The sequence below is a fragment of the Lithobates pipiens genome, unplaced genomic scaffold, assembly GCF_037356315.1.
Source record: "Lithobates pipiens isolate NorthernLeopardFrog02 unplaced genomic scaffold, aLitPip1_a1.2 Scaffold_1, whole genome shotgun sequence".
Lineage (NCBI taxonomy): Eukaryota > Metazoa > Chordata > Amphibia > Anura > Ranidae > Lithobates > Lithobates pipiens.
In genome coordinates, this window is record NW_027507685.1 from 152,041,774 (window position 1) to 152,058,552 (window position 16,779).

Sequence of the window (16,779 nt, forward strand, 5' to 3'; positions counted from 1 at the left end):
GGCTCAGCCAATGAGGAGGGAGCCGAGACCATCATGCAACATCGCTGGGTCGGAGGGTGCTCAGGTGCAGATATGGGGGGGCTTCACGCAGCCTATAGGACTACCTTAACATGTATTACAGCCCATGAATAGCCTGATTCATCGCAGCACAATTACGGTTGCTCTGACACAGCCGCAGTCAATTTCCTATAAAACGATGCTCACACCTCCAAGAAACAATTTATTTTTCCAAAACTTTATTTATAAGTTATAGAAATACATTCCTACCTCCTGTATGGAAAAGGGTGAAGTCAGTAAAAGTGAACCCCCCAGATTAGAATTAGTGAGGGGGTCTTAGTGTGAGGGGTCAGTCACTATACAGACAGTATTAGATTTATAATCAACGGCTCCAACCAGCTCAGCACAAGAGATCCCAGAGGACACCGTACCCCCAATATGAAGAGGTCCATTCATCTCCAGGGGAGGGGGGGGGGCAAACTGTCTTGGTTTTGGTTGAAGAGTGCATCACATCCACGGCAACCACCACCGGCTGCTTTCCACCGACAGACGCAGATCACAGACTAGTGAACGGTTCTCTCCTTCTGCCGCTGATAGTCTGCAAAACAAGATATGACTGACACCACTGACTGACACCATCACCACCGACTGACACCCCCCCGAGTGACACCATCACCAACTGACACACCACCCCCGACTGACATCACTGACTGACACCCCCCGACTGACACCACCACCTCTGACTGACACAACCGACTGACACCCCCCGACTGACACCATCACCTCCGACTGACAACCCCCTGACTGACACCACCGACTGACACCATCACCTCTGACTGACCCCCCCGACTGACACCACCGACTGACACCATCACCCCCCCCGACTGACACCATCCCCACCACCACCGACTGACACACCACCCCCGACTGACACCACTGACTGACACCATCACCACCGACTGACACCATCACCTCCTACTGACAACCCCCCGACTGACACCACCGACTGACACCATCACCTCCGACTGACACCCCAGACTGACACCATCACCTCCGACTGACACCCCCCGACTGACACCATCACCTCCAACTGACGCCCCCTGACTGACAACCCCACCGACTGACACCATCACCTCCGACTGACACCCCCGACTGACACCATCACCTCTGACTGACACCCCCCGACTAACACCACCGACTGACACCATCACCTCTGACTGACACCCCCCCCCGACTGACACCACCAACTCTGACTGACACCCCCTCCACCGACTGACACACCACCTCCGAATGACATTACTGACTGACACCCCCCAACTGACTGACACCACCCCCTGACTGACTGACACCATCACCTCCGACTGACATCACTGACTGACACCCCCCCAACTGACACCACCCCCTGACACACCATCCCCAACTGACTTCACTGTTTGACACCCCCCCCCCCGACTGACTGACACCACCCCCGACTGACACCACCTCCCAACTGACACCCTGACACCACCTCCCCGACTGACACCACCCCCGCTGAGGAGCTTACATTGGCTAACCGTAAAAAATCGGATCACGTTCAAGACCCTTTGCCTCACCCACAAATGCGTGCATAGAGAAGCTCCGCAATACCTAATGGAGAAAATAAATCATTACACACCAAACCGCAGTCTTCGATCAGCCAACAAAAACCTCCTCCTCGTGCCCAAAGCCCGGTATAAATCCAAGGGGGATCGGAGATTCGCTGTCCAAGGGCCTCGGCTATGGAATGCTCTACCAATCAACATCCGCCTGGAAGAAAATCACCTGGCTTTTAGGAAAAAACTCAAGACCTTCCTCTTTTAGCAGATGATCAAAGCTCGCCACAGCGCCTAGAGGCGATTCAGTTCGCATTGTGCGCTATACAAGTATTTCATTCATTCATTCATTCACTACTACTTACTGTAGAGGAGGTACCGAGCCTTGTCCCCGCTACTACTTACTGTATGGGAAGTACTGAGTCCCGTCCTCACTACTACCTACTGTATGGGAAATACTGAGCCCTGTCCTCACTATTACTTACTGTATGGGAAGTAGTGGACTTGCATGTAGATTTCTCTGGCAGTTTTCAAAATCTCTATAGCCTACAGAAAAAGAAAACACATAAAATGATGCCGTGTACCAGGAAGGTCTGTGAAAGTTATGCTTCTACATATATACTATTAATGTTTCAGTCATAATCAGGCTGCTAACAATGAAAGGTGGTCACTCTGTACTCCATGGGAATACTTTATAATCTGATGGCGCATGCACTGGGGCCGATCTGAGGCCTGACGGCTCCTGCACTGGGGCAGATCTGAGGTCTGGGGGCTCATGCACTGGGGCCGGCTGAGGGGTGGGGGCTCATGCACTGGGGCCGGTCTGGGGGCATATGCACTTGGGCGGCTCTGAGATCTAAGGGGCGTATGAACTGGGGCCAAACTGAGGTCTGAGGGCGCATGCACTGGGGCAGACCTGAGGTCTGGGGGCGCATTGCACTGGGGCAGACCTGAGGTCTGGGGGCAAACGCGCTGGGGCCGATCTGAGGGCGCATGTGCTGTGGTTAATCTGAGGTCTGAGGGTGCATACACTGGTGGGGCCGATCTTAGGGCGCATGCACTGGGGCCGATCTTAGGGTGCATGCATGGGGGCCGATTTGAGGCCTGATGGCTAGGGTGACCAGACATCCCTGATTTCGGGGGACAGTCCCCAGATTGAGTACACTATCCCTGGACCAAGTCTGTCCCTGGTTTTTTCCCCGGATTGGATTTGAACAGGGGCTGGGGCAATTTCAAAGACAGTCAGTGCAGAATAAAAAAAATAAAAAAAATCATCATTACACACCTCCGCTCCGCCACTCCTTCTAGCTTAGGAGGGTGTATTTTTTTCCATTACCTGTGCCCCTTTCTGATGCTCATGTGCTGGTCAGAGCGGAGGGAATATTTCTTCAGTTTTGGGCGCATGCCCATTCAGCTACTCTCGCATGTTCTTCTGCCTTGGCTCAAGTCCCGGCCAGCCGCCTGCCTATCTCCTTGCATTCCCTGGCAGAGTGATCTTGCTCTGTTCCCCACCAAGTAGTAGCAGGGGCCTGGAGAGTAAGACTTGACACGATGGGAGGTGGGCGGCAGCGATGGCCCGAGAGTCGCTGATTGAAAAAGTCCCCGGATTTAATTTTAAAAATCTGCTCACCTTACTTATGGCACATGCACCGGGCTGATCTGAGGTCTGGGGGTGCATGCACTTAGGCCGAGCTGAGGTCGCATGCACACTCAGAGTTGTACTGATAATATAAAAGTTTACTTATGGATTATTAAAAAAGTGTTGATTCGTAATATTGAGAACTAAGACTAGATGGCTCTATTGATCACAGACACGCCAGTCGTCCAATGCTGGTAAAATAATCTCATCGAGATTATTTTCCACCACCTGTGTCCCATACTAAAGATTGCTCTTCATTTCCTGCCCTGCAGACACAACAAGAATCCTTGTATAGAGCTATAAATAGAACAAGCGACCTCAGTGGGCGATTTCCTTGCTATTTCTGTTCGGGTGGAAGAAAAGAAAGAAAGGAGGCGGAGGAAAAAAAAAAAGCAGAGAACCCCTTGAATCTGCATGTATTGTGAAGTAGCGGTCATGTCTAAACATACTGTATAGAAAGGGAAGAACTCGGGGTAGGAGTTTCGTTCAGCTCTGCTGTAAAGCCCGTCTTCCTATTCCCCTCCCCCGCAGTGCTGTGCTCGATATCCTGGAAGTCCACATTGTTGACGGTGAGCACCTGATCTCCTTCCTGCAGGCCGGCGCGGTGAGCATCAGAGTCTGGGATAACCTGCACACACAAAGACAAAGCATTACAATAATGTCATTCGCTAATGATCTGAAGAATCATAAAGCAGAACTCTAGCTGGGGTGATCTTTTTCCAGGTTGTGAGCAGGCTCTCGACATCCTCATGTACAATGCGGGATGGCCGGTGTCTTATAATATAAGGTCCCCCATCAGATAGCGTCCGCTGTGTACTGCGCATGAGCAGTACACAGCAACACAGATTCTGAAAATAGCTGAGGATGAACGGCGCCTGCGCCGTGAGTCCAGGTTCTATCCCCACCATCCAAGTGGACATAGAGTAGGAATAAAAAAGAGCCGAGCGCAGCGGGGCCGAGCCCGAAGCGTGGCGAGCAAAGCTTGCCCGCGAGGGGCCGTCTAATTTTCACAACCCTATGTCCGCTTGGATGGTGGGGCTACCACCTCCACTCACGGCGCAGGTGCCGTTCATCTTCGGAAATTTTACGAAGCTTCTTCTGCCCCGTACTGCGCATGTGCAGTACGGGGCGGACGCTATATGATGGCCGGACTGAATATGCCAGAACACCGGCCCTGCACTGCCCAAGGAGGCCGGCCCTGCACTGCACATGATGGCCGGTCCTGCACTTCCCAAGACGGCCGGTCCTGCACTGCACAAGATGGCCGGTCCTACACTGCACAAGACGACCAGTGTTCTGGCAGATAGTGTCCTGCCATCATATAGTATCCGCCCCGTACTGCGCATGTGCAGTACGGGGCAGGCGAAGCTTCGGAAAATCTCAGAAGATGAAGGGCGCCTGCGCCGTGAGTGGAGGTGGTAGCCCCCCCATCCAAGCGGACATAGGGTTGTGAAAATTAGAGGGCCCCTTGCTGGTGAGCTTCGCTTGCCACGCTTCGGGCTCGGCCTCGCTGCGCTCGGCTCTTTTTATTCTAACTCTATGACCACTTGGATTGTGGGGATAGAACCTGGACTCACGGCGCAGACGACGTTCATCCACGGCTATTTTCGGAATCTGTGTGTGCTGTGTACTGCGCATGCGCTGTACACAGCAGACACTATCCAATGGGGGACCATATTTGATAGGACACCGGCCCTACACTGCACAAGAAGGCTGGTCCTGCACTGCACAAGACGGCCTGTCCTGCACTGCACAAGACGGCCTGTCCTGCACTGCACAAGACGGCCTGTCCTGCACTGCACAAGACGGCCTGTCCTGCACTGCACAAGACGGCCGGTCCTGCACTGCACAAGACGGCCGGTCCTGCACTGCACAAGACGGCCGGTCCTGCACTGCACAAGACGGCCTGTCCTGCACTGCACAAGACGGCCTGTCCTGCACTGCACAAGACGGCCTGTCCTGCACTGCACAAGACGGCCTGTCCTGCACTGCACAAGACAGCCTGTCCTACACTGCACAAGACGGCCGGTCCTGCACTGCACAAGACGGCTGGTCCTGCATTGCACAAGACGGCTGGTCCTGCATTGCACATGACGGCCGGTGTCCTATCATATAAAGTCCCCCATCGGATAGTGTCTGCTGTGTACTGCGCATGCGCAGTACGCAGCACACACAGATACCGAAAATAGGCGAAGATGAACGGTGCCTGCGCCGTGAGTCCAGGTTATAGCCCCACCATCCAAGTGGATATAGAGTCGGTATATAAAACAGCCGAGTGCAGCGAGGCGGAGCCCGAAGCGTGGCGGAGCCCGTGAGGGGCCCTGTAATTTTGCCAGCCCTATGTCCGCTTGGATGGTGGGGCTACCACCTCGACTCACGGCGCTATTGGAACACAATGGCTGCACAGACACAGCCGCTGCTCCCAATTTGACATCTGTGTGAGGGATGGGTCCCTGAATGCAGTGTCACATTGGGGCACAGCAGCTGCGTCTGTGCAGCTCCATGTCCCAATACACAAAAAATTTCCCAGTAGCAGTATAACCCTCCCCCCCCCCCCCCCCCAACAGTTCTCACTACATCCAATGCTGTCTCATCTGTTATGGCTCTCTCCTCTCTCCCTGCATACACAGGACACAGGGGTAGCAGCCAGAGCCACTGGCTCCAGCTGCTGTCAAACAAATCCTATGATCAAAGAGTGGGGGGGGGGGAGTACATGCACTGTGTGCCTATGGATGCACACAGCCTGGCTCAGGAGCGTGTGTGCTCCCATGGTACTTGGCTTGCTATGGAGACACACTCAGAAGGAGAGGAGCAGAGAGAGTTCTGGTGGGAGGACCCCAGAAGAGGAGGGGCAGAGAGTGCTAGTGGGGGGACCCCAGAAGAGGAGGGGCAGAAAGCACTGGTAGAGACCCCAGAAGAGGAGCGGAGAGCCCTGGTAGAGACCCCAGAAGAGGAGGAGTGGAGAGCACTGGTAGATAATCCAGAAGAGGAGGAGGAGCAGAGAGCACTGGTAGAGACCACAGAAGAGGAGGAGGAGGAGCGGAGAGCACGGGTAGAGACCCCAGAAGAGGAGGAGCGGAGAGCACTGGTAGAGACCTCAGAAGAGGAGGAGGAGCGTAGAGCACCAGTAGAGACCCCAGAAGAGGAGGAGGAGCGAGAGCACCGGTAGAGACCCCAGAAGAGGAGGAGCAGAGAGCACCGGTAGAGACCCCATGAAGAGGAGGAGGAGGAGTGGAGAGCATTGGTAGAGACCCCAGAAGAGGAGAAGGAGTGGAGAGCACCGGTAGAGACCCCAGAAGAGGAGGAGGAGCGGAGAGCACTGGTAGAGACCCCAGAAGAGGAGGAGGAGTGGAGAGCACTGGTAGGGACCCCAGAAGAAGAGGAGGAGTGGAGAGCACCGGTAGAGACCCCAGAAGAGAAGGAGGAGGAGCAGAGAGCACTGGTAGAGACCCCAGAAGAGGAGGAGCGGAGAGCACTGGTAGAGACCCCAGAAGAGGAGAAGGAGGAGCGGAGAGCACTGGTAGAGACCTCAGAAGAGGAGGTGGAGTGGAGAGCACCAATAGAGACCCCAGAAGAGGAGGAGGAGCGGAGAGCACCGGTAGAGACCCCAGAAGAGGAGGAGCAGAGAGCACCGGTAGAGACCCCATGAAGAGGAGGAGGAGGAGGAGTGGAGAGCATTGGTAGAGACCCCAGAAGAGGAGAAGGAGTGGAGAGCACCGGTAGAGACCCCAGAAGAGGAGCGGAGAGCACTGGTAGAGACCCCAGAAGAGGAGGAGGAGTGGAGAGCACTGGTAGGGACCCCAGAAGAAGAGGAGGAGCGGAGAGCACTGGTAGAGACTCCGTGAAGAGGAGTAGGAGGAGCGGAGAGCACTGGTAGGGACCCTAGAAGAGGAGGAGGAGCGGAGAGCACTGGTAGGGACCCCAGAAGAGGAGGAGGAGCGGAGAGCACTGGTAGAGACCCCAGAAGAGGAGGAGGAGCAGAGAGCACCGGTAGAGACCCCAGAAGAGGAGGTTAGGGCCACTATGGTTATAATACTTTACAAAGATCAGGTAAGTATAAAAGAATTAATAAAAAATGTATTTAGGGGAAAAAAATAATAATTTTATCCTATAGAACCACTCTAATAAAAAAAAGATATATAATAATAATAATAATAAATAGTAATATAACGTTGCTGGGTTGACTACAGATATGGAAATAAATGATAGAGGAAAGGTGAGTGTTCCGAGCCCAGGAGGGCAGAGAGGTGTAGATCCCTCCCCGTAGGAGGATTGGATGGACTTACCTTAGAGATGAAGATCCCGAACTGAGACGCCTTCCCTCCTCGGATATTGAATCCCAGCTACAAATACAGAATGACAAGAAATGGTCAGAGAGATTGTACACCGCCCCTCCCCCGCCAAGGAGAAGAGCATCTCCTGTGTGACCCCAACTAATCCTCAACACACAGATATATGGGGGCTCCCAGGTATGAAGAACACCCCCCCTCCCTGCCCCCCACTATGGGTTCCTCTCATTGGGACTCCCCTGAGCTCCTGGAGGTTTCTGCAGCAGGATGGAGCGGGGAGGAAACATGCAAACTCATTGTAATCTGAGCTGTACACTCACTGCAGAGACAACAAACCATCAATCACTGAACCCCAAAATCTGACCCCCGCCCCCCAACATCAATCACTGAACCCCGAAATCTGACCCCCCGCCCCCAACATCAATCACTGAACCCTGACATCTGCCCCTGCCCCCCAACATCAATCACTGAACCCCGACATCTGACCCCCGCCCCCCAACATCAATCACTGAACCCCGGCATCTAACCCCCCGCCCTCCAACATCAATCGCTGAACCCCGACATTAGATCTGATGAGATCTAACCCCCCGCCCCGAGCATCAATCACTGAACCCCAACATCTAACGGGATCTAACCTCCCCGCCCCCCAACATCAATCACTGAACCCCAACATCTAACCCCCGCCTCCCCAACATCAATCACTGAACCCCAACATCTAACCCCCCCGCTCCCCAACATCAATCACTGAACCCTGTAATCTAACCCCCCGCCCCCAACATCAATCACTGAACCCCGACATCTAACCCCCCTGCCCCCAACATCAATCACTGAACCCTGACATCTAACTCCACCCTGCCCCCCAACATCAATCACTGAACCCCGACATCTAACCCCCCTGCCCCCAACATCAATCACTGAACCCTGACATCTAACTCCACTCCGCCCCCAACATCAATCACTGAACTCCGACATCTAACCCCCCGCTCCCCAACATCAATCACTGAACCCCGACATCTGACGAGATCTAACCCCCCTGCCCCTGAACATCAAACACTGAACCTCAACATCTGACGAGATCTACCCCCCTGCCCCCGTACACCAATAACTGAACCCCGACATCTCACGAGATCTAACTCCCCCGCCCCCCCAACATCAATCACTGAACCTCGACATCTGACAAGATCAATCCCCCCGCCCCGAACACCAATCAATGAACCCCCGACATCTGACAAGATCTATCCCCCCGCCCCCGAACACCAATCACTGAACCCCGACACGTGACGAGATCTATCCCCCGCCCCCAACACCAATCACTGAACCCTGACATCTAACGAGATCAATTCCCCTGCCCCCAACATCAATCACTGAACTCCGACATCTAACTAGATCAATCCCCCGCCCCCCAACATCAATCAGTGAACCCCGACATCTAACGAGATCTAACCCCCCTCCCCCAACATCAATCACTGAACCCCGACATCTAACAAGATCAATCCCCCGCCCCGAACACCAATCACTGAACCCCGACATCTGACAAGATCAATCCCCCCGAACACCAATCACTGAACCCCGACATCTGACAAGATCAATCCCCCCCGCCCCCAACATCAATCACTGAACCCTGACATCTGACACTGACGAGATCGAACAAACATCATTCACAACGTTGTTTTTCCCATTCTGGGTGGAGTAATGGACGATTATAACCACCATCAGTTTTTCTGCCATCTGTGTCCCCACGGAGAAGATTCTTGTTCACTTTCTGTCCCATAGACACAACCGGAAGTGAGAGGAAATCCTTTCCAATCATCTGACCGCTGTAAGAGCCAATCACAGTGGTCAGTGCTCCATGTCCCTCCATTAAAGCCTTCCAAGTGTCCCGTTGGGGATATTTCACTTCACTTCCTGTCCCATATCCGCGACAGGAAGTGATAGGAAACCCCTTGCAATCACGTGACCGCAGCGGGAGCCAATCACACTGGCCTGTCTCCCTGCATTAAAGCCTTCCAAGTGTCCTTATAGGGAAATTTCTTTCCACTTCCTGTCCCATAGTGAAAACAGGAAGTGAGAGGAAACTGCATGGAGGCATTAAAGCAACTCGAGGCAGAACTCCACTGGCCCCATTTTTGGATGGAGTAAGTGTCAGGTGTCCCCTTTGGGAAGATTTCCCTTCACTTCCTGCCCCATAACCACAGCAGGAAGTGAGAGAAAAACCCCTTTCCGATCATGTGACCGCTGTAAGAGCCAATCACAGTGATCACATGCTGCTCCTCTTCCTGTCCCATAGTCACAACGGGTAATGAGAGGCCACTCCCTGCAATCATGTTGTGGGACCCAATCACAGTGCTCTGCCTCCCTGCATTATAGGAAGAGAGGGGATGATCGATATGTGGAGATTTCCCTTTAGTTCTTGTCTCTTAGCCAAAACAGGAAGTGAGAGGAAACTCGGAGCTGCGTGGAGGCATTAAAGCAGAACTCCACCGGCACCATTTTTAGATGGAGTACTGGCGGGTTATAACCCCTGTCAGGTGTCCCAACGGGGAGATTTCCCTTCACTAACCACCATCATTTTATTTTTGCCATCAGTGTCCCAACTGAGGCGATTCACCTAAACTTCCTGTCCCCTAGCCATAACAGGAAGGGAAAATAATCCCCTGAACCCTGATATCTGACGAGATCTAAGCCCCCGCCCCTGAATCCCAATCACTGAACCCCAACATCTGACGAGATCTAACCCCCCACCCCCAAACCACAATCACTGAACCCCGACATCTGACGAGATCTAACCCCCCGCCCCCGAACACCAATCACTGAACCCCGACATCTGACGAGATCTAACTCCCCCGCCCCCAAACATCAATCACTGAACCCCGACATCTGACAAGATCCATCCCCGACCCCGGAACACCAATCACTGAACCCCAACATCTGACGAGATCTAATCCCCCCAGCCCCCGAACATCAATCACTGAACCCCGACATCTGACGAGATCTATTCCCCCGCCCCCGAACATCAATCACTGAACCCCGACATCTGACAAGATCTAACCCCCGCCCCCAGCATCAATCACTGAACCCTGACATCTGACGAGATCTATTCCCCCCGCCCCCGAACATCAATCACTGAACCCCGACATCTGACAAGATCTATCACCCCCCCCCCCCGTACACCAATCACTGAACCCCGACATCTGACGAGCTCTATCCCCCTGGCTCCGAACACAAATCACTGAACCCCGACATCTGACGAGATCTATCCCCCCGCCCCTGAACACCAATCACTGAACCCCGACATCTGACGAGATCTAACCCCCCTGCCCCGAACATTAATCACTGAACCCCAACATCTGACGAGATCTAATCCCCCCTGGCCCCGAATATCAATCACTGAACCCCGACATCTGATGAGTTCTAACCTCCCGCCCCCAGCATCAATCACTGAACCCCGACATCTGACGAGATCTATCCCCCCCGCCCCGAACACCAATCACTGAACCCCGACATCTGACAAGATCTATCCCCCGCCCCCAAACACCAATCACTGAACCCCGACATCTGACAAGATCTATCCCCCCGCCCCCGAACATCAATCACTGAACCCCGACATCTGATGAGATCTATCCCCCCCGCCCCAAACACCAATCACTGAACCCCCGACATCTGACGAGATCTAATCCCCCGCCCCAAAACACCAATCACTGAACCCCGACATCTGACGAGATCTATCCCCCCAGCCCCCGAAAAACACCAATCACTGAACCCCGACATCTGACCAGATCTAATCCCCCCCGCCCCCAAACATCAATCACTAAACCCCGACATCTGACGAGATCCAACCCCCCCGCCCCCTAGCATCAATCACTGAACCACGACATCTGACGAGATCTATCCCCCCAGCCTCCGAACACCAATCACTGAACCCTGACATCTGACGAGATCTAGCTCCCTGCCCCTGAACATCAATTACTGAACCCCGACATCTGACGAGATCTAACCCTCCTGCCCCCCAGCATCAATTACTGAACCCCGACATCTGACGAGATCTAACCCCCGCCCCAAAAACCAATCACTGAACCCCGACATCTGACGAGATCTATCCCCCCAGCCCCCGGAACACCAATCACTGAACCCAGACATCGCCCAGATCTAATCCCCCCCGCCCCTGAACATCAATCACTGAACCCCGACATCTGATGAGATCTAATCCCCCCGCCGCCTAGCATCAATCACTGAACCACGACATCTGGCGAGATCTATCCCCCCCCGCCTCCGAACACCAATCACTGAACCCCAACATCTGACGAGATCTATCCCCCCGCCCCCGAACATTAATCACTGAACCCTGACATCTGACGAGATCTACCCCTTCCGCCCCCCAGCATCAATCACTGAACCCCGACTTCTGACGAGATCTATTCCCCCCACCCCCGAACATCAATCACTGAACCCCGACATCTGACGAGATCTATCCCCCCGCCCCCGAACACCAATCACTGAACCCCGACATCTGACGAGATCTATCCCCCCGCCCCCAAACACCAATCACTGAACCCCCACATCGGACGAGATCTATCCCCCTGCCCCGGAACACCAATCACTGAACCCCGACATCTGAAGAGATCTAACCCCCAGCCCCCGGAACACCAATCACTGAACCCCAACATCTGAAGAGATCTAACCCCCCGCCCCAAAACACCAATCACTGAACCCCGACATCTGGCGAGATCAATCCCCCCAGCCCCCGAACACCAATCACTGAACCCTAGACATCTGACTAGATCTATCTCGAACATCAGTCACTGAACCCCGACATCTGACACTGATGAGATCTATCAAACATCATTCAAAACATTGTTTTTTCCATTCTGGGTGGAGTAATGGACGATTATAACCACCATCAGTTTTTCTGCCATCTGTGTACCCACGGAGAAGATTCTCGTTCACTTCCTGTCCCATAGCCACAACAGGAAGTGAGAGGAAATCCTTTCCAATCATCTGACCGCTGTAAGAGCCAATCATAGCGGTCAATGCTCCATGTCCCTCCATTAAAGCCTTCCAGTTTCCTGTAGGGGATATTTCCCTTCACTTCCTGTCCCATTTCCCATATGAAAACAGGAAGTGAGAGGAAACTGCAGGCATGGAGGCATTAAAGAAGAACTCCACTGGCCCCATTTTTGGATGGAGTAATGGTGGGGGTATAACCCCTGTCAGGTGTCCCCTTTGGGAAGATTTGCCTTCACTTCCTGTCCTATAACCACAGCAGGAAGTGAGAGAAAACCCCTTTCCGATCATGTGACCGCTGTAAGAGCCAATCAAAGTGATCACATGCTGCGCCTCTTCCTGTCCCATAGCCACAACGGGTAATGAGAGGCCACTCCCTGCAAACATGTGACCGCTGTGGGACCCAATCACACTGTTCCGCCTCCCTGCATTATAGAAAGAGAGGGGATGATCGATATGTGGAGATTTCCCTTCATTCCTGTCTCTTAGCCAAAACAGGACTCGGAGCTGCGTGGAGGCATTAAAGCAGAACTCCACCAGCATCATTTTTGGATGAAGTACTGGCGGGTTATAACCCTTGTCAGGTGTCTCAACTGGGAGATTTCCCTTCACTAACTACCATCATTTTATTTTTGCCATCACTGTCCCAACTGAGGTGATTCACCTAAACTTCCTGTCCCCTAGCCATAACAGGAAGGGAAAATAAGCCCCTTTCTGATCATGTGACCCCTGTGAGAGCCAATCACAGTGCTCACATGCACCACCTCCCTGCATTAAAGCCTTCCAAGTGTCCCATTGGAGAGATTTCACTTCCTGTCCCAGAGCCAAAACAGGAAGTCAGAGGAAATCCCTCCATTGTGAGGGAATCCCAGCACTAGTGTCCCCATTGGGGAGCGATCCCTTCACTTCCTGTCTCATAGCTAAAACAGGAAGTGAGAGGAAATCCCTCCATAGTGAGAGAATCCCAGAACTAGTGTCCCCATTGGGGAGAGTTCCCTTTACTTCCTGTCCCAGAGCTAAAACAGGAAGTGAGAGGAAATCCCTCCATAGTGAGGGAATCCCAGCACTAGTGTCCCCCATTGGGGAGAGTTCCCTTCCCTTCCTGTCCCAGAGCCAAAACAGGAAGTGAGAGGAAACTTATCCACAGTGAGGGAATCCCAGAACTAGTGTCCCCATTGGGGAGATTTCCCTTCACTTCCTTTCCCAGAGCCAAAACAGGAAGTGAGGGGAATCCCTCCATAGTGAGAGAATCCCAGAACAAGTGTCCCCATTGGGGATGTTTCCCTTCACTTCCTGTCCCAGAGCCAAAACAGGAAGTGAGAGGAAATCTCTCCATAATGAGGGAATCCCAGAACTAGTGTCCCCATTGGGGAGATTTCCCTTCACTTCCTATCCAAGGGCCAAAACAGGAAGTGAGGGGAAATCCCTCCATAGTGAGAGAATCCCAGAACTAGTGTCCCCATTGGGGAGATTTCCCTTCACTTCCTGTCCCAGAGCCAAAACAGGAAGTGAGCGGAAATCCCTCCATAGTGAGAATTCAAGAACTAGTGTCCCCCATTGGGGAGATTTCCCTTCACTTCCTGTCCTAGAGCCAAAACAGGAAGTGAGGGGAAATCCCTCCATAGTGATGAAATCCCAGAACTAGTGTCCCCATTGGGGAGAGTTCCCTTCACTCCCTGTCTCATAGCCAAAACAGGAAGTGAGAGGAAATCCCTCCATATTGAGGGAATCCCAGAACTAGTGTCCCCATTGGGGAGATTTCCCTTCGCTTCCTGTCCCAGAGCTAAAACAGGAAGTGAGAGGAAATCTCTCCATAGTGAGGGAATCCCAGAACTAGTGTTCCCATTGGGGAGATTTCCCTTTACTTCCTGTCCTAGAGCCAAAACAGGAAGTGAGGGGAAATCCCTCCATAGTGAGAGAATCCCAGAACTAGTGTCCCCCATTGGGGAGAGTTCCCTACACCTCCTGTCCCTGAGCCAAAACAGGAAGTGAGAGGAAATCCCTTCATTGTGAGAGAATCCCAGAACTAGTGTCCCCCATTGGGGAGAGTTCCCTTCACTTCCTGTCCCAGAGCCAAAACAGTAAGTGAGAGGAAATCCCTCCATAGTGATGGAATCCCAGAACTAGTGTCCCCATTGGGGAGCGTTCCCTTCACTTCCTGTCCCAGAGCCAAAACAGAAAGTGAGAGGAAATCTCTCCATAGTGAGGAACCCCCAGAACTAGTGTCCCCATTGGGGAGATTTCCCTTCACTTTAAAGTGTAAGTAAACCCGCCTATTGTTTTCAGCCGAGGAAGTTGCCATCTTTGCCTCTGTTTAAGCCACAACTGCCATGATGCTGCACATGTGATCAGTTTAGACACCAGCCATTGGATGGCTTGACAGTTTGATTGGGAGCACAACCAATGGTAGTGTTACCTATCCGGGACATGCCGGATATAAAACAGTTTTAGGGATGGGTTTACTTCTGCTTTAAGCCCCTCCCCCTACTTGATGTGGACGGGGTCCTATTTAAAGGGTCCCAGATGTATGAGATTGATAGCTCCCCTCCCCCTCCTCACCTCCTGAAGGGGGTTCTCATAGGGGGACAGGAAGACCACAGGGTAGGTGTAATCCTCATAGGTAGGTCGCCCCTCCATCCCTACACAGACCAATGGCAGCCGGGTGTCACAATCCCCCCCGTGACTCCATCACACAACTTCCTCTCTGCTACTTCCGGTCCCCAGCACACACCCGGAAGTGACGTCAGTGGGCGGAGAACACACGGAGTGACCTGCAAATCCCCCTCTAAAAAAATAACCATCTGATTCTCCACCCATGAGTTAGTTATGTGTAAAGTCTGCGGTGACACCGGTGTGCGCCCCATCACATTTGTACAGAAAGGGCCACCTGACAACCCGTCCGCCCCGCCCCCTCTGTTTATTGACGCTTCTGCACGGTGATTGGCTAAAGCCCCCTGTGTGTCATCGGGCTTTGGATGAGAGTTGCATGGCGGAAGTGGGCCTATTTAAAGCTTCTGATTGGACGTATTGGGTGGATGAGGCAAAATTTTCTCATAGCGATAGCGCAATAAATATTCACTTATAAAACCCTGTACATGACCCCCAGGAGGAGAAAAGGGCCGCCCTCCCCACGGGGTGACGACCCAGGAGGAGAATCGGGCAGCCCTCTGCCTGGGGTGACCCCCAGGAGGAGAATCGGGCAGCCCTCCCCCCGGTGTGACTCCGCAGGAGGAGAATCATGCTGCCCTCCCTCCAGTGTGACCTTAGGAGGAGAATCAGCATCAGGCTCTATACCATGTGATCAGCCAATGACAGCTGATCACATGATGTAAACAGAAGCTGGTAATTTGCTTCCTGCACCCGCCCCCCGCCCCCCCCTCAAGCTGACAGTATAAGGAGAAAAAAACAAGCCGATTACCGTCTTGTATATACAGGACATTTTCCCCACACCGCTAACCAGAGCCCAGCGGTGCCACCTGCCAGGGCCCAGAGGTGCCGCTAAGCAGAGCAGCATCAGTGAGGGAGGAAAATAACCTCTTTCCAAAATTTTATAACAAACTGTGAAAACTTTTTTGGTCTTTCACAATTTTCTGACTTTTTTTTTTTTCACAAAAATAAATTTTCTGACTTTTTAGGAAAAAATAATCCCCCCAGCCCCCCCAAAGGAAATAAATATCACCTAAAGAGAGATCTATTTGTGTGAAAAAAATGATACAATTACATGTGTACAACGTTGTATGACTGCGTCATTGTCATTCAAAGTGTGACAGCGCTGAGAATTTACTTTGAGCAGGAAGGGAGGTGAAAATGCCCCCCAGTATTGAATGGGTTAAGAAAATGATGAAATACTGTGAGGACAATGGGGTCTATATAATGTCTATTGTCTGTAAATGCATAAATTCAATGTGTAAACAAAATTTATGTCTATCTGGTCACACACCATTGGGTTTGCTGCTATAGGGTGGTGCCGAATTATTTATATGTATATAATATACAGTGCATCCAGAAAGTATTCACATCGCTTCACTTTTTCCACATTTTGATATGTTGTTTATTACAAAATGGATTCAATTAATTATTTTCCTCAATTCTTCAAACAATCCCCCATAATGACAACGTGAGAGAAGATCGTTTGAAATCTTTTTTGCAAATTTATAAAAAAAAAGAAAAAAAAATGTCCATAAGTAACACAGGCTCCTCCCATGTCCATAAGTATCACAGGCTCCTCCCATGTCCATAAGTATCACAGGCTCCTCCCATGTCCATAAGTATCACAGGCTCC

At 52.3% G+C, this 16,779-nt stretch overlaps 1 protein-coding gene across 1 annotated transcript; it reads right to left on the reverse strand.

Annotated features, from left to right (window-relative positions):
* Positions 1–273: 273 nt before the first annotated feature.
* Positions 274–15,198, reverse strand: LOC143988464 (PDZ domain-containing protein 11-like). The gene is made up of 6 exons (XM_077488068.1): positions 15,057–15,198; positions 7,494–7,550; positions 3,657–3,835; positions 2,054–2,114; positions 1,652–1,782; positions 274–595 (listed from the first exon to the last, which is right to left on the reverse strand). Exons 1-4 carry the CDS (start codon positions 15,132–15,134, stop codon positions 2,108–2,110), a joined length of 321 nt encoding a protein of 106 aa, XP_077344194.1. The 5' UTR covers positions 15,135–15,198; the 3' UTR covers positions 274–595; positions 1,652–1,782; positions 2,054–2,107.
* Positions 15,199–16,779: the final 1,581 nt, after the last annotated feature.